At 39.0% G+C, this 19,641-nt stretch overlaps 1 protein-coding gene and 1 long non-coding RNA gene across 5 annotated transcripts in view; one reads left to right on the plus strand and one right to left on the minus strand.

Moving 5' to 3' along the window:
- Positions 1-5,450, plus strand: part of LOC138814073 (uncharacterized) — a 28,069-nt gene extending 22,619 nt beyond the window's left edge. The window contains exons 3-4 of one of the 2 annotated variants that reach the window (XR_011367895.1): positions 2,226-2,285; positions 5,217-5,450. This is a non-coding gene — a long non-coding RNA (uncharacterized lncRNA). Of the gene's footprint in view, positions 1-2,225; positions 2,286-2,965; positions 3,140-5,216 lie in introns of those variants that run through there. The other variant, XR_011367894.1, reaches the window with a different exon arrangement.
- Pcdh17 (protocadherin 17) overlaps positions 1-18,930 on the minus strand; it is a 97,935-nt gene extending 79,005 nt beyond the window's left edge. Inside the window, exon 1 of one of the 3 annotated variants that reach the window (XM_070002887.1) lies at positions 15,036-18,930. In XM_070002887.1, coding sequence (XP_069858988.1) covers positions 15,036-17,396 — 2,361 coding nt within the window. In that variant the 5' untranslated portion in view covers positions 17,397-18,930. Of the gene's footprint in view, positions 1-14,825 lie in introns of all 3 variants that reach the window. The other 2 variants (XM_070002885.1, XM_070002886.1) reach the window with 2 other exon arrangements.
- Positions 18,931-19,641: the final 711 nt, after the last annotated feature.

Below are 19,641 nucleotides of genomic sequence, written 5' to 3' on the forward strand. Positions count from 1 at the left end.
ATACTGGAAGTAGAAGAGATCTGAGCAGTAAGTACTTCACACTAAAATGGTGATAACAATAGTCTCCAAAACATTTACATCATTTACTTGTACTATGTACTTACTGATATCATAGAGTCAATAAAAAACAAATTAAAAAGCGTTAGAAAAAAACATCCTTGTCAATTAGCCCTTGGATGTATTTTCCTGTTTCTGTTTTACTTTTGATTTAATAGACTAGATTATATTACCAGCAGTGGCTTGTAAATAAGGAATATTTAATGGAGATATGCTGCCAAAATAATCAGCTTCATACTTAACAAGTTTCTAAGTATTTAGGAAAGCTGTGAAATGGGATTATAAGGTTAAACTGTGTACATCTGGCTTGCCACTATATAAATACTTCAGAAATTTGATCTCCAGGGCTAAAGAAACACCTGTCTAATCATGAGTCTTTTCCAGGTTACATGAACTTCAGTGAAGAGTGCAGTGCACTAATGCTGACAAGAAATCTTGGATAATTTGCATAATGCACTTCTTATGCAAGGCACATACTGTTTAATCATATTTTGCCCTTCGAAGTGAATACATAACAGATATTCTAGAAAGATTCTTTACTGTAACAGTTATGATGACAAAAAGAGTCAAGGGCACCTAAAATTTCAAGACTTAAAAATAACTACCTGAAATACTAGATACTTGCACTGATGCTTTTCTTATTCCATGGAATGGAACTTCAGTGTAATTAGCTGCTGCAGTTATAATTTTAGTATTCTGGAACCAAAGAATAATTAATGAGAAGTAAGTGTTCGTGCATAGAATAACAGTGAGAACTTGAGCAGTCACTCTAGTTAATAGAAACCTTAATGAAGTTGAACATCAGTTGCTTTTAAACAGGTTCAAGATTAAATAACTGTGTTTATTCTGTTAAATATACACCAGCCCATTAAGTCTGATTTTAGTTTCTCAAATTTTATTTTTAAAAAATGGAATTAAGCTAGAAGTTCACTGAATAGAGCTTTTTATCAAATTAACTTTACAATGTCCAACTTGAAAACCTAAAATTTGATATTATGGCCCCAAATAGCAGCTGAAGGTTATTGGCTCAAATTTCTAATTATATTTCTTGTGAGCAGATGTGTGCAATGAAACCTAATGATGTAAAATGCTTTCATGCTTCTTTTATCTGTTGACTCTACTGTTCTAACAAGATAATAGGTTTATTACAACTAACCAAGTGAAATGATACCTTTACATTCCAATTATTTATATCCAATGACCTGGGTACATTGGACCACAGAGCCTTTCCTTTGTACAAACTTATAGCATTTTCATTACCCATTCCACACTTGTATCTCAAAACTCCACTGTGTAATAGAATTAGGAGCAGACATTTCCTTGAAGATCTGATTTCTCTGGTGAAATCATGAGTATTTGATACAAATACCAAGTTGATATTCACTAAAATTTAGTAGGAAATTTCCCTCTCTTCCCTTCTCTTCTCTTTCCTTCTCTTCCCTCTCTTCTTTCCTCTTCCATTCTTTCCTCTCCTCTCCTTCTCTCTGAGCATATCTCCATCTTGTGCACCTCTGGCTTGCTCACTCCCCCACCCCAAAAAAAGAAAAAATGATTGAAAAGAATTTGTTGATTAAGTGTGAACCTGAAACACCTTTCGTTATCATTATGCAAAGAACAAATATATTAGCCTACCCTGACCTCTATAGACATAAATATAGAAATAATTTCAGGAAGTATAAAAATGTTATGATTCCATATTTCAAGAGAGTCAGAGGGAGGGTTTTTATCGTTTGAGCATATACTCCTGCTCCATGCACAAAATAATGGAATCATGATTCGGAAGTATATTTTATTTCTTTTACATAGAAGAATATCAATATTTTGATTCTTGAGATACATACGCAAGTCTATTTAAAAGAAGATGTAGAAAGTATTTTGCAAAATATTAACTAAGATACAAGCCTCTTGGCTACTGAGTTCTTGGAGAGAGAGAGAGAGAGAGAGAGAGAGAGAGAGAGAGAGAGAGAGAGAGAGAGAGAGAGAGAGAGAGAGAGAGAGAGAGAGAGAGAGATTATATGCCACAGTTATAAAAATACAAAGTACTTTAAATGTTAATAAAAAGAGATAAGAAAAATATTAATAAAAAGCATCTTTTCTTCTAGGATGCAAGCAACTAAAGATCAGATGGCAAATATGAGAGGGTAATAATTGCTCTCCTTTTCTTTCAGTCTTACATGTGTTAGAAGACACTTCAAATCCTTAAAGGACTTTTGAAAACTTAGGAACAGGTAATATTTTTTAATATTCTATACCTTGATAAAAAAGACTAACAAATGCTTGCAATTAACTTGCAAACTGCTCAGACTTCTATCAACATTACTTGCAAGTTGCATGTGTGGTAGTCATCTAAGCTGCAGTTTGTTAAAGAAACATGCACGTGTATAATCAGTTAAGAAAAGGTCACATATTGAAAGAAGTGAATAAATGCATACAGATTTTGTAGGCCAGATTCTGGTCAAGAACTGGTGGGTAGAATATCTGTTTTGGCATAGAGGACTCTTGTAATAACATTCTGCCAGTACCTCTCTTGTCAGTCTGGAGGAACCTTTTCTCTCGATTGGGTAGCCCTCATTGCTAATGTGCTTTTCTTAAAAAAAAAAAAAATCAGATATTTCAGGGTCAATTGACAGATAGACTTGAATGATAACATTAAGAAAAGGAAATAAATACACTGAGAATTTTTTGTTTTGTGGGGTTGTCTTAGGTAATATTTAACCCTACTAGTTTAATCTCTCAAAAATCTTTGTCTTAATTGTGAGTTAAGAAAAAATTATAATAAAATATAGTGGAATTATATTTCTCTGTTCTTTTTTGTTTTGTTCATTTATTAATCTAAGCTACATTGGCAAATAAGGATTCACAATTCTTTCTTTTTTTCTTTCTTTTCTTTTGTCTTTTTTCTTCCCAGGTGATTGGACCCACGGTCTGTGCATGTTGGCAAGCATATTCCCACTTTACTACAACCCCAGCCCTAAATAAACTGTGTGTGTTTGTACACAAGTGTGTATATGTGCATGTTCTAGAAATGGGACTTGGACTCAGGGCATAGGCACTGTCATTTAGCTTTGTCACTCAAGGCTGGTGCTCTACTATTTGAACTGCAGCTTTACTTCCAGCTTTTTCTGTTGTTAATTGCAGGACAGAATCTCACAAATATTCTTGCTCAGGCTGGATTTCAACCTTCACTCTCTGATCTCAGACACTTCAGTAGCTATCATGACAATCATCATACACCAAAGCACAGCTCACTAAAGTTCTAATATAATTTTTAAACTCATTTTATTTGAAGCATTTATTTTAGGAAACCTCCTTATCATTTGATATAGATTTTTTAATTTAACTTAAAATTCAGATGAATAGCATTTACACTGCAGATAGCTTAACAGTAGAAAACACTTTCAGTGAATTGCTTTTAGAATTATTCTGTTATTTATCGAATTTGGGATTCTAAATTCAAATATCCTGCAGAATGTGACAGTGTTTTAGGAAACAATATGGAAATGAACAGCAGGATATTATTGTGAACATTGTTTCCCTGATTTCTCAGTGTGGGCATGAAAATTTCATTACCACCTACACAAGATAAGAGTCTAAATTTTTGAGAAAATTTTGTAAGTTGTCTGATTTTAAATATGTACACATATATGTTTATATACACATGCATATTGCCACTGCAATTTTCTTTTCTCATTGACATTTAGCATATGTTAGCTACTAGAATTAATAAATCATAGAACTGTGCATCATCAAATAAAAATATATGTAAACTCAAAATGATTTTTTAAAATTATATAAGATTTCCTTATATTTAACAATGATACCGAGAGGAAATATGTACATTTTATGCAGCTTCCCCGTGAAATTTAGTGAAAATGTAAAAATGTGATTACATTTAATTGTCACTAATTTTCTAGAACTGGGTGAGACAGCTTTACCAAATTGATATAACATATGAATTGCATAATTTTAATATTCTACAGGTGATAGCGATAATAGGGAAAATAGTTGAAACTACACCACCATCAAAATATTGTATTTTGGTACACTAGCTGCATATCCATCGCATATGTATATATTATTGATAAGCATAACATAAAGAACTAATTTGAAAACTTATTCACAAGTAAGACCCATGATCTCCTATTTCTCCATTCATTAGTGAAATATCTTTTTTTTTTTTGGTCAGTTGTGAGGCCTGTACTCTGGATCTGTGTGCTGTCCCTCAAGGCTAGTATTCTACCACTTGAACAACAGCGCCTCTTCCAGCTTTTCTGCTATGAGGTGCTGAGGAAGAGAACCCAGGGCCTCATGCATGCAAGACAAGCACTCTATCACTGAGACACCTTCCCAACCCATTATACATTGCATTATATATTGGAATTTTTAGTATAGCAACCACAGAAGTACTATCTAAATTATCAAAAGATGCTACTTTCAATTAATTATCTGCCAATACGTCATGCTATGTATACCTTTTGTGAATGTGTGTGGCAAGAGCCATTGTCAAGCTTCAGCACGTATACAGTATAACTGGAAATCATCTAGTGAAATAAGTCATGCATTCCTCACTAAGAATTCCTATTCTTGAGAGTATTATATATCACAAATTGTGCTAGGTAGTCAATTACAGTGACAAACATGATGGCTTCTATCTTCAAGTATTCTCATTTCTTTAAGACAAGATAACTTGATAATAGTTAAAACCCTGATTCAGAGGCTTAATATCATTCATTATTTCATATGCAGATTAATTACTTTATTAAGAATGGGATTGACCAAATATCATCACTACAATGAAACAGATGAATGGATAGTAGTGAGGTTGACATTTATTTTAGATTTGACATCTATAATCACTATCTTTCTCTTCCCTCTTTTAATTCCTTAGGTTTTTGAGTAGCTTTAGGATCAATCATAAAATTACCTCCATCACTTCTCTCTAAGACACTTTTTACCACATTCTTTCTTTCACTTGCTATTTTAAGCCCTACTTTCTCAAAATTTCCAAATGATTGTTCCTGTGTTTTACATCAAATTTAACCAGGCCACAGAGGGGAGTGATGGAAAGCATTATCTTACTCCTTTGCTGAGATGTTACATGTCAACTTTTTGCCCAGGGCAAAATTTAATGGCTGATTTGTGGATCTTTATTTCTACAGATTTACTATAGAAACACTGACATAACCTTCAACCAGAGCAAACAGAGCCACTCTAATAAGCAGGAGACACCAAACCTCAAAATGCGTGAAGAACAGAAAGATCCTGGCAGGAATTAATCTACCATTTTCACACATCTGCCCAAGGGAGGTATTGTAATTGCAAAAATTTACTCCAAGACTGCTGAGACTCATAGTAATTATGTTTCTTTTTTTTTTTTTAATAGAAATAGCCACAGGTGGTAACAAATTGGGTTTGGAGATGGGGAACTGGGCATGCATTCTAACCCAAATTACTATGTAATTGTCTTGATTATAAAAAATTGTGGGAAGTCTACTGCTAACAGTGAGAATGAAAAAAGTCTCCTTAAATGTATTCCTCATTTTTGTTTCATTTTTCACTTCTTAGGCATCTTGCTTCATTTCTTGATATTGGCACATCTGATATTGGAGCCACATTGTAGAACAGGCCTTTGGCAATAACTCTTTAAAATCCTGTGACTGTGGTAATATCCATTCTGATGATCATCTAAGATAAACAACAGCTTTCCTGAGAAGTTTAGGATGTGGAAACTTAGCTAATAATTACTGTCCATGTTTCTGGACAAATGGAAACAGCAAGAAGAGAGATATTTTCTTCAGTGTATGAATTGATACAAAAATGTGTACATATGTGTGTGTGTGTGTGTGTGTGTGTGTGTGTGTGTGTGTGTACTTGATCTCAGTAATTCTGAATCTTACTCTACACTTAGGACCATGCGATGGAAAAAAAAATTATTCTCCACATGTATCATGCAATAAAAGACAATGTATATATTTAAATTTATATTTTAATTAGGAGCCTCTGGTATGATCAGCCAAGTTACAATATGAAATAAGGCATTTACATAACACAGAAAGAAAAAAAAAGGTATTAAATCCGGCTTGGGAAGGAATATCCCTGAACTCTTCTTTCCCATTAACTTCTAATTAACTACCAAAAGCTGAAAGTGGAGCTGTGGCTCAAGAGGCAGAGCACTAGACTTGAATGAAACTCAGGGCCTGAATTGTGTATGGGCCCTGAGCTCAAGCTACAGTATGGGCAGACACACACACACACACACACACACACACACACACACACACACACACACACACACACACACACACCAAAACTTTTATTAGTGCAATATAAGCTCAATCTAAGCTTAAAATAATAATAAAAATAAAGTAAATGATCAAATATCTTTCCTTGAAATGTTGCAAACATTTTTTCTGTGTAAATCATAATATATTTGATGGAAATTATAATAAAGATGGGCAATTAGTTTATTCCTTCCTTCCCTATATATTGCATTTCATTCATCAGATTTGATCTAGAAAGCTAATTCATTTCTTTTCCAAAATATAGAATGAAATCATTATTTTCTTCTTAGTATATTTTGCTAAGACCTTAAGCATATTATTTCTCAAACATTCTCCTTTCCTACTTTCATTTTTTCTCCTGAATTAAGGATGAAGGCAAACCACAGTGAAGACCCCTTTACACATTTGGTTAGGATGTTTGTCTCCTGATAGCCAAAAGTGAATTGCTTTGTGATAAATGCACTTCAGCTGAGTTCTGCATATACAGTTGCTTTGCAGTTGTGAATGAACAGCAAAGAAACAACAACAACAAAAAAAACAAAACATATAAACTGTTCCGTTTCAAAACAATAGCAGTATAATATGCTGTAAACTCTGCTAGGGGAAAAATAAAAGACTAGCTTTTAGCAAAGGTATTGATGATGACTGATTTGAAAAGGAACATTTGAAACATTGAACATTGCATTTGATACTGCAATGTTAGGATTTCAAAATGCATGTTGATAATTAGATCAAAAAAATTTTTTAAATGTAAGAATCTGTATAGCCGTATAAAAGATATGGCTAGTCTCAGGTTGGATAAGAAAAAAACATTTTGCCTTTGGAAGCATTTTACAAAATAAAATACCTGTTGCATTTCCATGTAAGAAAAGGTACATATTGGAATTTAGGGTAAAATTAAATTTTATGTGTATATTTTGGTTTGATTTTTATTTCAGCATACACATACATACAAATACACATATAGTAAATCACTTAATAATTATTACTACAAATGTTTACTACAATAGTCACTTGCAAGAGATTAGTTTTTTTACATACAATATAAGCTAAATTCATTATTTTAAATCACGAAACCTATTGAAATAGCTTTAGCATCTTTCAGAATATAAAGTGTTTATCATCATTAGGTGTTATGAGATCTTACAAACATGTAAACTATTGTTTTTAAGCATCTACAAAATAATTGTGAATGTGTTTCTTTCCAATTAATTGATTTTTAATGTTTAGGCTTTCCAACTCTACAAAGGAATCTTTTAGCTGAAGATGAGAACACAAGGAAAATAGTTCTTTAAAAGGTCCCTTTAGTGTGCTACATAATTAAAGTCAGTCAAAAACATCACAACTTAAAAAAAAAAAAGTATCCAAGATTGTTCAGACAGGGAACTTCCCAGAACAAAACAGAATCTTATAAGATTCTAATGCTATAAATTACCATGTCGATATTTTAGACAACATACATATGGTTCACAAGACTCTTTTATGGGCTAGAGATAAAAGAAACTATGATAATACAGGTCTTTAAGTATTTCAGAGTGACTGAGATACAATGCATCCACAACACTTTTAAATTATTTTAATATATTCCATTCCTCTAATCAGACCAAAGCCTATTTATGTAGATTAGTTACATCTGAAGTTTCATTTATCCAACCTGTATTTATCCTTTGATCACAAAGCTTGTTAACTTAAATAGTCTTTTATTGTTATGATTCATTTTCCCATAATTATGCTGTTTAACTGGCTTATTTTTTTGAATAAATATATGCAAACGCGCCAATCATATTCAGCATTGTTATGTGAGATGCTCAATGAACCATAAAGAATCATTTCACTACAATAAACTGCCTTGGAATAGATCCATGGCAAGGCCTACCAATACCAGTAATCAGAACATCACTAGGACCAAGACAAAGAGAAGTGTGTTACAAGTATAACATTAGATTATGTGACTATCTGAAGCCCCTTTTGTAGATTTATCCTGGAAGAAATGGGGGTATATTGAAAAAGTGCATCCTATGCTGCCATAATCTCATTTGTATTTTTATTAGTTTTTTTCTTTTCTCCTCAAAAGTTATTATCTCCAAATACTGAATTTATACTTCTGTAGTCATAAGGAAGCAGAAGCATGATTCTGCTTACTCATTACCCAGAATGTTGATGTCATTAAAGACTTCTTTATTATAGATGATTCATTTCAATACAACAAAGGATACCAATATGTCACTGTCAAACCTAATGGCGAAAGCTATGACTCCCTGTAAAATAATGTATGCCATTGGAGGGAGTTTCTGTCAAAGTCTCCTTTACTAAAGTAGGTTGACACTAGATTAGTGTAGGTCTGATGAACTTTGAAAGTATTTTATAGGTAGGTGGAAAAAGTCACATTATCTTCAAAATGATAGGCAGACTGAACTCTGTACTCTTCTCTCACAATTACACAATTATTGGTTGAAGGAATTTAATACAGAAAATATCACTTCCCTAATGGCTTTACTAAAATATGACTTCAAGGTAATGCCCTGTGGGATTTATTAAACAGAAGTGCTACCAAAGGGAATACATTGTAAAGCAATGACTAATATCATAATTAGTAGATGCATTTGTAAGAATTTGCCCACTATTGAGTGTATTGCAAGACTTCTCTGCATCAGGGATTTAAGTTTTACTTCCTAACTAGCTTCAGCACAGTTCTAGTGACTTCTTCCTCCTGTCATAATTTCATCATCAGGCTCACACGATATATTAACAGTCCTTCCAGCCATCCACCCTCCTGCAAAGAATCAGAAAGTTGAGGGCTTTTTTTCCCTTCTCTTTATTTGTGCAAGCTTTATTCTACTGCTCACTTAAGGCCCTGAGCCTTAACTATTCCTTAGAACTGTCTCTATCTTATGAATTTCAAATATTGGGAACTTTAAAATGTTAAAATCATAAATTTTCTACATATTTTTTTAAAAATTCAGGTTTGAGTTGGCCCATAGAAAAATAATTGGTTTGAGAAAGAAAAGAATTTTTAAAATGGGACAATATTTCTGGTGGATTATTATTTATATGTACTTCATGCAACATTTAAAGACATATATATTTAACATTGCAAGAAGGCTTCAATTTATATTTCCATAAACATAGGAAAAGTCAATTTTCTTTGCTACAAATGCAGGTAAAGACGTTATTAATCTTAAGAAAAACAAATATCTTTATTAATTTACATACATTTATTACTAGATATATTTCTGTTGCATTATATTGCATAAGCAAGCATTGACAGTAAGAAACTTGATATCTGAAACCTGACAGTATTGAAACATGATAAAGAATGAATAATATATTTTAACCAATACTGAAAATTGAAAGATTTAGGAGTTTTCCTTCGACACGACAGAGATTTCTCAATTTTTAAAGAGAAATGATATTTGGGGTTGATTTAAGAATAATTGTATTTTTACCTCTAGAGTGAAGTTCTTTCTATGTATTGTAAAGTAATTAATAATATATCTTATATACATTTTGGAAAAACTTTTTGGGAAGTATGTTTTTGTGTGTGTGGAATTTATTCCTAGCTTGAGATATAATACATAATTTCACTGTGTACTTCAGCAAACAAATTATTTTGTAAGTAAATTCAAATAATTAAGAATTTAGGGCATTCTTTCCTATGATCAAATACAGCATTAATAATTTTATATAACTAAGAATAGAATTCCAAAATCTTTGGTGTAGACTTATAAATGAGTATATGCTTTGAAGCAATATAATGCACACAACCAACTCAAATGAAATAAAATTTATTCTTATAATTTTGAAAGCCTGATGAATTATCATCTCAAATTAAAATCAATGATTACCTTGCTTGCATTTGGGAAATACTATTAAAATATAAAAACTAATAGAGAAGTTGATAACTTATGAAAAGTTATAGTATCAACTAACATTTGAAAAAGAACAGTCTTCAATTTTCTAGGTCATATAAATACTATAGTCTTGTTTTCTTTTATTGTAAAAAAAGTAATATGAGATGATACACACTGGAGTTTAAATATAATAAATTACATACAACCAAGATTAAAATATAATAATAAGTAAAAAGTTGAAGAAATTTTAAACTCTTCTCCAGAGAAACTTCAAAGACCTAATGCATGACTACATTGGAATTAAGCTTTTTACTTTGTTTCTACTATTTCTAAAACATGAGAAGCAAAAAATTTTTAAAAATGACTTGATGATTGTGTACTGATGTGGCACTAAAGTAGAGATGAGTTCTACCTTTTCAAAGATTTCTGTACAAAAAGACATGTGTAGAACACTTGTAGAGGTATGCAGTAGGATTCTTCTCAGCCTACCAGAATCTTAAATATTTAAGTAGTATAGTGCTTAAGGAAACCAATGCATGGAGGTAATTAAATGGTGACTTCCTAGCAGAAAAACTGGCAACAAAATATCTCCAAAATTGTGAATGACTAAAGAAATCAGTTAATACCTTGTCCATTTGTTGCTAAAGAAGTGAGTATATCTCATGCTTTAATTATGAAATTTGAAAGACTATGATCTTGGAAGCTGATCTAAATAAATCTATAGTCAAGAACCTCTTAAATTAGAGAAACAAGAATAAAGATAGTCAGGATAATATTGTTACTAAAGACAGATATTTACTTTTGCCGTTCCCTTATTACTGGCTTTTATACTATGATACTTTATTCCTCTACACTTAAATCTCTTTTTTTATGTGTTTGAATTGGCTGTAGGCATTGCCATGTCCTTAATTCCTTTATAGTGGGAAAGACAGGCAAGTATTTCAAAAGAATTTTATTTTCCTAGCAGAATAGCTCTAAAGTGAACTCTTAACATGAATCTTCTGAAACTATTCTGTAAAACATAAGTATGGATATGTTTGTTGATTTTGATTATAGTAAATCATATTTTTCTGTCTTAATACAATTTCTCCTAGTAGAGCATATTAAAAAGACTTGGAGTTGTGACACAGACACACACACAGACACAGACACACACACACACACACACACACACACACACACACACACACACACACACACACACACACAATGTGAAAACATCTTCAAAGCTGGAAATCTTCCCATCATTGAAAAGTTCCCAGCCTCCTCTCCTTCTTAAAGAGAATTTCATTGAAAACACCTGTTGAGGAGTTGCCTGAAACTTAACAACTAATACTTGATACACCCCAAGTAACAAGTTCTTAAGAATTGGTAATGATCTCTACTTAATGGTAGTTTTCTTATTTAAACATGAAGTAATTCACATAGAATCTGTAATAATGAAAGTGCGCGCGCACACACACACACACACACACACACACACACACACACACACACACACACCCCAAATCTACCTGCTTTACCAAAAAATATATGTTTCTGTTCCTGTATAGCTTTAGAATGGATGAATTATTTCATCTTAACTTTGTTGAATAGAAACATACTATTCACTATTCACTAGTATAGTCTTTGGAAACTTTATAGATGTACTTTTTTTAAGGGGCTTGATATATTTTGATAACAAATAAAATCTCTTTTCACAAGTCTTTGAGTTTTTTTCCCCACATGACTTAATTTGTGTTCATATACAAGAAATATGCACTTTTGCACAAGAAGAACCTATAGAACACTAACTTTCACATTCTAGACTATGTGAAACACACAAAATGCTTAAACAAATGTCAAATGAAGCTATAACTTAAGTCATTTAGTCACAATGTTCCTGGATTTCTGTCACCGTATTGTTCCAGAGAATTGTCACACAATTGTGAAATTTTTTCCCCAACCTATTCATGGATGTATATTGTACAGCTTTTAAACAGCATATAAAATGCTGGAAAATGCAGGTGGAGCAAACCTAGCAGCTATTTGTGCAAGTGGGTTTTGCACAGTAAAGCCTACTTTCCAAAATACACATCCAGTTAAGTAGTATGTTTCTTGTGCAGGGTGTGTTACATACCCACAGTAATATAAACACTTACGAGGTACATGAAGACTTTTGTTTAGTCAAGCTACTATGGCACAGCTGTTTGCAGCACACCGATGTGCAAAGAATAAGAAAGACCAGTGATTCCTTAATTTAAGAAGTTTTCCATAACAAGTTTAAGATAAACTTGATCCATTTTAAATGAAACTGACATATTAGGATTTTATAAAGCATTCCTCGGAGGATTGTACTCACTTAATAGAGAGGAAAAAGCTGCTTATTTTAGCAGTTTTTATTAAGGTTATTTCTCAGGCCAGGGAAGTAGGTAAATTGAGTCACTTTGAAAAAAATAATGTTCAATAACTTAAAAGTCCTTGTATGTCTTGATGACATGGATTATGAGTCTAAGTGGAAAAGAATAGCAAGATAGTTTTTCTTTTTGTTTGAATCATGGGTGTTTGTGGGTGATCCACTTTAAGTTGTATAGCTAATTTTAAAAGGATCACCATCATTCTTATGCAATAATCATCTTCAAGGACTTGTAAGTATAGTAAAGTAGGACTGTCCCATCAAATCTGAGTATTTTAGTCCAACTGTTTTACTCACTAGTCTGACCAAGAAATCAGACTTGCAGGGATTCTACTGTACCAAATTTCTTTCTTTCTTTCTTTTCTTTCTTTCTTTCTTCCTTCCTTCCTTCTTTCCTTCTTTCTTTCTTTCTTTCTTTCTTTCTTTCTTTCTTTCTTTCTTTCTTTCTTTTTCCTTCCTTCCTTCTTTCTTCCTTCCTTCCTTCCTTTCTTTCTTTCTTTCTTTCTTTCCTTTCCTTTCCTTCCTTCCTACTTTCTTTCTTTCTTTCTTTTTTTTACTAGAAACTAAGTGAGTGTAAAACTCAGCAATTCAAGTGGAGGATTAAGCATTAACCCTCGGTGATATCATCAGCTTCTCAATGCATAACAGTAAGAAAGGAATATAATGTGTTTCTATTTCTAAAATGATTGCAGTAGATCTAGAAAAAATAGCAAGGATTCTTCTATAAAGATTTTTATGATGCAAATACCAGTTTCACCCAGTCTCATAGAAAACAGCTTTTTTATAAGTTGAAAACCAAACATAATAGGGACATTCAGTAAGCAGTATAAAACGTGGGATTTAACACTATATTTGATGCCTTGGTGTTCAGTAGCATAGAGCATAACGGTCCATTTAACAAGAAGCTCAAGCTATCCTAGGAAAACATATTTTATTAAGTATTAGCATATGGAAAACTCATTATATCCAAAGGACAAGATTTAAAAAAATTTACTTCTCCATTATAACAATGAAAACAATACTGATCATATGCCATTAAAACTTATTTGCTTTTAAAAGCATGATAATATAGACAGATTACTGATAATTTAGTTAAAACTAATCGGCCTCCTGAAGTGTCACTTTCAGTTAAACTCAATTTTGAACTTCAAGCACTGTTCATCTAGAGTAATATGTAACAACACACATTCATATTCAAGAATGAAGTTTTCTATGACACAATTCAGTGCTCCATAAAATAAAAATAGTGGTGACTAGATAAAGTGCACTCACAGAAGTCACCACTTATTTTTTTTAAGAACTGGTATCCAAGGTTTGCCCCTAAATAGATTTTATCATGAATTAATAATTTTGCATTACATTATGTATTATATTATAAATCTTATAGATGTACTAAAAATACACACTATGCAAAATAGATGCAGCCTGAAATTCAGGGAACTTTGTCTTATGTTTTCAACAGCACAAAATAGTGATGTGGTACTCACTTTTCATTCCTTAATGACTGCTCAGAAACAGATGTGTGTGAGGCTCCCCCCAAAACCACAAGCAAAACAAATACAAATTTCCCTCCTGGTAATGATCCCCCCTCCTCCCAGTTTGCCTGTACTCAAACTTTTGAAAGCACTTGTGAGTATAATTCATATTACAAAAGCTTAAGTAACACTAGTGAATTACTCTGCTATTGCAGCTGAAGAAGAAGATCTGTGTCCCATAAAACACTTAAAATGTAAAAGCAACTTTGGGGAGAGTGAAAAGTTTGTTCAAAGTGATCTAAGTGGTAGAATTCTGACTGGTTGCTATTCTGTACTTGTTAAGTTTGGATATAAATTCTTCTGATTATTCACATCAAATATTTTAATGGGATTAAAATGTCTTTACAGATTTCTACTTATTTTTTTCTATTCTGGGAATCCCGTGATGGAAATGAATATTTAAAAAAAAAACAAATAAAACCAACTATTTGAACACTACCGTGATTTTATCTATATAAAAATAAACTTGAAAAATGCAACAGAAGTCAGACATACCTTTTGTTCAGATTTTAGACTCTTTACACGGGAGGGTTTATTTGTGCATATGATATACAAACAACTGTTACAGTTAAAAATAAACCCTTTTCATTTTTCTCCCCTTTCATTGCTGCTGGAAGCCTGAGGCTAGTCCTGATCCAAAAGTCTGAGGACAGCACCAAAACTAGCTCATAAAAGTGTAGTCCCACTTAGGCTGAAAGTTTCCTACCTGAATTATGGACATCCGAGTGGCAGGGGTCTCGCTCGAATTAGTCCCTTGTCCGGTGAAGCTGGTGTGGCAGCCTGCGTGTCCCTGCGGGACAGTCAGGTTGTTGGAGGCTGGTTTAAGATACATCACCTCTGACCTGGGCGAGCTGAGGGGCAGGCGGGTTTGGTAGTCAAAGTACATGGGGGAGGTGGCCAGGGAGGGGCTGCTCACCACGTTCATGACGTTCATGGCGTTCCTCTCCTCCACCTCGCTCTGCACCAGCATGATATCGTTTTTGTTGATCTTCTTCTTCTTGCCCTTGCCCCCGCCCAGCTGCGGGTGGCTGTACTCAGCGATGCGGCAGTTGTAAGTGCGGATCTCCTTGTTCTCCCGCTTGCACTTGACAGCGATGGTGATCATGGCCGCTAGGAGGATGATGGAGATGGTGCTCAGAGTCACGATGAGCGGCAGCGACACGTCCCAGTGGTGCTGCTCCCCGTTCACACGGGGTACCCCCTCTGGCAGGGAGCCACTCACAGAGCGAATGATGAGCTTGGCCACCGCGGACAGCGTGGGCTTGCCGTGGTCTGTCACCTTCACCACGAGTTCCACGACGGGGGTCACGTCCTCCCAGAAGGGGTGCAGAGTACGGATCTCCCCGCTGGACGGATCGATCTCAAACAGGTGGTCGTCGTTGCCATCCACAATTTCATAAGTGAGGCGCCCGCTCTCTCCAAAGTCGCTGTCCAGGGCGCGCACGGTGCTCACCAGATAACCCAGGCCGGCGTTGCGCGGGACCTGCAGCTCGGCGGTGTCGTTCTGCAGCGTGGGCAGTACGATCACCGGAGCGTTGTCATTCACGTCTAACACGGTCACCCTCACCGTGGCGTTGCTCTCCAGGTGCGCGGGCGCCCCGGAGTCCTTCGCCAGCACCTTGAACTCAAAGGCTTTCGTCTGTTCGTAGTTAAAGGAGCGCAGGGCGTAGATGGCCCCGTTGGTGGGGTTGACGGACACGTAAGTGTAGATGGACACGTCGCCGATGTGCGAGGGCAGGATGGAATAGGACACGGTGCCATTTTGACCCAGGTCGGGATCCTGGGCGAGCACAGAGCCCAGGTACTCTCCGGGAATGTTGTTCTCGTGCACCTGCAGCACATACAGCCCTTTGGTGAAACGGGGCGGGTTGTCGTTTTCATCCAGAATCTTGACTGCGAAGGACTTGGTGGAGTTGAGGGGAGGCGAGCCCCCGTCCCGCGCGATGATCGTCACGTTGTACTCGTCCTGAGTCTCCCGATCGAGGGGACGGTCGGTCACCACCGTGTAGAAGTTGTCATAGTTCTCTTCGAGCTTGAAGGGGACAGAACCCCCCGGCCCGCCCAGGCCGCCGCCGCCGCCGGTTCCTCCTCCACCCAACACCCGGCACTGCAGCTGTCCGTTCTTGCCGGAGTCCCGGTCGGTGACCCGCACTAGGGCGATGACTGTGCCAGGCGGGGCGGCCTCGCTCAGCGCCCCCTGGCGCACGGAGACGAAACCAATGGACGGCGCGTTGTCGTTGCGGTCGATGAGCTTGACCGTGACCTTGCAGTGGGCCGGGATAGGGTTGGGCCCCAGGTCTCTGGCCTGCACGTCAATCTCCAGCATCCCGTTCTCCTCATAGTCCAGGTTCCCCTTCACGCGGATCAGGCCCGTCTTGGGGTCGATGGAGAAGAGCTCCCGCACGCGGTCGGGCACGTAGCTGCTGAAGGAGTAAAGCACTTCCCCATTGGGACCCTCGTCGGCGTCTGTGGCGTTCAGATCGATGACCACCGTGCCCAGCGGGGCGTTCTCGGGCAATTCCACCAGGTAGGAAGGCGCCTCGAAGACCGGACTGTTGTCGTTGGAGTCGATCACTTTCACGTTGATCTGCACCGTGGCGGAGCGCGGCGGCTCGCCCCCATCCAGGGCGGTCAGCACCAGCGTGTGGTGGTTCTGTTGCTCGCGGTCCAGCGCCTTCTGGATGACCAACTCCGGGAACTTGGTGCCGTCGCCGCGGGACTTGACGTCCAGTGCAAAGAGGCCGTGGTCATCGCGCGTGAGCAGATAGGTGCGGAGCCCGTTCTCACCTGCGTCCGGGTCGTGGGCGCTGGTCAGGGGGAAGCGGGTGCCCGGGGCGGCGTTCTCCGAGATATCCATCTCGATCTGATCAGAGGGGAACGAGGGAGCGTTGTCGTTGATGTCTTGGATCTCTACCTTGATCATGCAGATCTCCTTGTCGTTGGCGAACACTTCCAGGGACAGCTGGCATTTGGCGTTGTGGCGGCACAGGGACTCGCGGTCTATGCGCTGTTTGGTGTACAGGAGCCCGCTGTCGGCGTCCACGTCCAGCAAGTGCGGTGCCGAGTTCTCCAGCACCCGGTAGCTGCCGGACTTGCTTCGCCCGCCGCCACTGCCGCCTCTTTCAGCCGGCGGAAGCCCCGGCTGCAGTCGAGCATCCTTGCCGATGTTGCCAATGACCGTGCCGGCCCCTTGCTCCTCCGGCACGGAATAGTTCAGGTTTTTAAGTGTCAGGGCAGGGGCCCAGAGAAGAAAGCAGCAACAGATGGAAAGGTACATCCCAGACCGGTGGGGTGGGGGCAAGTGCAGCCGGAACGGAGGGGCAAGCGGGTGAGTGCGCGCCAGCCTGGGGCCGGGGCGGAGCGCGCGCGCGCGCGCGCGCCAGGAGGACCGAGAGCCACAAGTCTGGTGTGTGTGTGTGGTGGGGGGCGGGGGGGGGGTTCTCCTTTCCCTCTGCACCCGAGCTGCGGCACGGAGGCAGTCAGTCCTCTCCTTAATTCCGCTCAAGTTCCCCGAACCTGTTGATCTACAGCATCCGCACCGAGCTAGCAACCGAGGCGCCGGCGGAGCTGCTGCAGTTGGGAGCGAGGCGGCGGCTAGCGGCTGCTGGAGGGCGAGCCCCGGGGGGCTTTGTCTGTCTCTCTCCGGCGCGCACCCGGACTTCGGGAGGTTCAAACTTGTGCGAGGGAAGCCGGCGAGGAGAAGGAGGAGATCGAGTCTGGGGGAGGGATGATAATGAGCTAGAGGCTCGCTCGGTTAGCCTCGCTCCCGCTAGGGCGCTGGAAATCCGCTCCCGCCGGCTGGTTACTGAATAGTCTTGCCATGGGGCGGGGGGGGGGGGGGCTGGGGAGGTGTGTCTCCAGGCAGATCTGGAAAGTGAAATCCTTACTTGGTACTCGTCTTCCGAGATGAAATTCCTAGGGAGTGAGGATCAACGACGAAAAGAGTCACGGATAATTCTCTCTCTGTCTCTCTCTCCCTTTTTGTTGTTGTTGTCGTTGTCCTTTCTGAAGCTTCTTTCCCCCCCTCGGCGCACTGTGGAATAAATGTCTGCTTCGTGGCGCAGGCTGGTCTGTCTTCAGGCAGTGTTTTGCTGCATTTGGAGATCTAATCTTGCATTGCTGGCGAACGCAGCGGCGGCAGCGGCGGACTGCATCTCCCAGCCAAGCGGTTTTTTTTTTTCCTTTTTCTCCCCTCTCTCTCTCCTTTCCGAGCAGCCGAAGGGAGGGGAGGAAATGCAGCGCAAAGAACTAGTGTCCCGATTTGTAGTTTCCTCCCTCTGCCAGGCTCCTCCCTCTCTTCCTCCGAAAAGGCTTCCCAGCCTCCCCCTCCCCCTCTTTGCGAAATCCAGAGAGAGCCACAGCCCGATCAGCTTTTGCGGGGTGAGTCTATTGGGGAGGGAGAAAAAGAGAAGAAGAAAAAAAAATCTGGATCTATCTCCGCCCCTGTTCGCAGAACACACTGTGATGTCTCTACGCCGAGCCAGTGGCTTTCCGCTACCATCCCATCCTCTGGCAGCAAGCGAGGGACTTCTCTCCCGTTCAGTTTAATTCCAGTTTGCTGTGCTTCCCAGGCGCAAGGAAATCAACAGGCAACTCATGGTTGGACGTGCAGCCTCGGAGGGGAGGGCGAGAGGCAGATAATAAGGAAGGGAAAGCCGCCCTCCCTCCCGGGTCCTCGCGCGGGCTCTCTCTCTCTCTCTCTCTCTCTCTCTCTCTCTCTCTCTCTCTCTCTCTCTCTCTCTCTCTCTCTCTCTCTCTCTCTCTCTCTCTCTCTCCAGCCCTCCCCCCCCTAGTCTCTTCCCTAGCTAGGAAACAGTCTCCGCATTCACAGGGCCGGGGCTGTCAAGTGCCTCTCTCTCTCTCTCTCTCTCTCTCTCTCTCTCTCTCTCTCTCTCTCTCTCTCTCTCTCTCTCTCTCTCTCTCTCTCTTTTTCTATTCAGCAGCTCCTTCCAAATAGCCCAGCCTCACAGTCCTCTTCCTTTAGAAAGGGAAACCGTGGCGAGGAATGAAAAGTGGTGAATATTTCAAGAGAAGAAAGTGCAGAATTGTTCTTTTTTTTTCCTCCCTCCTTCTCCCGATGAGATGATGGTGGTGATGATGAATATTTTTAATAGTAGAAGGAGTGGGCTGGGTGGAAGAAACGCAGGAAGGTTTTGGCGTGATGCATTCTGCAGTCTCGCTCTCGCGCGCTCTCTCTCCGTCTCTCGGGTCGACTCTGCGAGTGCAGGGGCTGAGTTGCTGCAGCCTTCGCGGTCCAGCCAGGGCTTCCCACCCGTGTCGGGGAGCTCCCTTCCCAGCGGAGCTTAGGCGCAGGTTTGTCTCCACAGGGTTTCGGGTTCTCCAGGAGCCTGCATTTTTATTTATATATGTCTTTTCTACTGGGAATGACACATCCAGAAAATGCAGGTGTTCTGATCTACCAGATGAGTCAAAAAAGCAGCGGAACGAATCGTATTCACTCGCGGCTCACGACAGGCATTAGTTGCGGCTTCTTCCTAAAGCTTTCTCTGACTCACTCAATG

This window comes from Dipodomys merriami, unplaced genomic scaffold (genome assembly GCF_024711535.1).
Source record: "Dipodomys merriami isolate MVZ:Mamm:240054 unplaced genomic scaffold, mDipMer1.0.p SCAF_6, whole genome shotgun sequence".
NCBI classification, from domain to species: domain Eukaryota; kingdom Metazoa; phylum Chordata; class Mammalia; order Rodentia; family Heteromyidae; genus Dipodomys; species Dipodomys merriami.